The 479-nt window shown below is 36.3% G+C and overlaps 1 protein-coding gene across 1 annotated transcript in view; it reads left to right on the top strand.

Moving 5' to 3' along the window:
• Positions 1 to 201, top strand: part of LOC125842958 (leucine-rich repeat receptor protein kinase EMS1-like) — a 3,710-nt gene extending 3,509 nt beyond the window's left edge. The window contains exon 2 of the mRNA XM_049522227.1: positions 157 to 201. Within this exon, the coding sequence (XP_049378184.1) occupies positions 157 to 201 (45 nt within the window). The remainder of the gene's footprint in view (positions 1 to 156) is intronic.
• The last annotated feature ends 278 nt before the right edge of the window (positions 202 to 479 follow it).

Genomic DNA, 479 nt, shown 5'->3' with positions numbered 1-479 from the left:
GTTTGTTCTTGTTGACAAGTAGCTTTGATCGTAAATCTTCATAATCAATTTCCCCATTAACTAAAGTGTTAATAGTTTCTAGCTCCATTCGATACATTCTTGCTGCTTTGAAAATCGAGTAATGTGAATCTTTTGATGCATATAATATCCCACTAGGATGTAGCTCTCTTCTGCACAAATATCTATTGTTCAAATGCATAGTGAAAGTGATAAAAGCACATACATCATTTAGACATCTCCAACTATATTGTTATGCTTAAATAAACTCGAAGCCCAAAAACTAGATCCGCCTCTGGAAATGAAACCTACCCAACCAAAAGGCCATGGAGATTTCCCTCAGTACCACCACTAGTAATGTATCCCCAATATTCATCTTTCTCTATTTCCCAGAGTTGAGCAAACCAATCTAAAACAGCTACTTCAAAATCTTTTGAATGGAAATCTGTAGGGCTTTGAGTGAAGGGATCTCCACAGTTGTT

The sequence above is a fragment of the Solanum stenotomum genome, chromosome 10, assembly GCF_019186545.1.
Source record: "Solanum stenotomum isolate F172 chromosome 10, ASM1918654v1, whole genome shotgun sequence".
Classification (NCBI taxonomy): domain Eukaryota; kingdom Viridiplantae; phylum Streptophyta; class Magnoliopsida; order Solanales; family Solanaceae; genus Solanum; species Solanum stenotomum.
The sequence above is the reverse complement of the archived record's forward strand: the minus strand, read 5'-3'. Positions and strand labels throughout refer to the sequence as shown.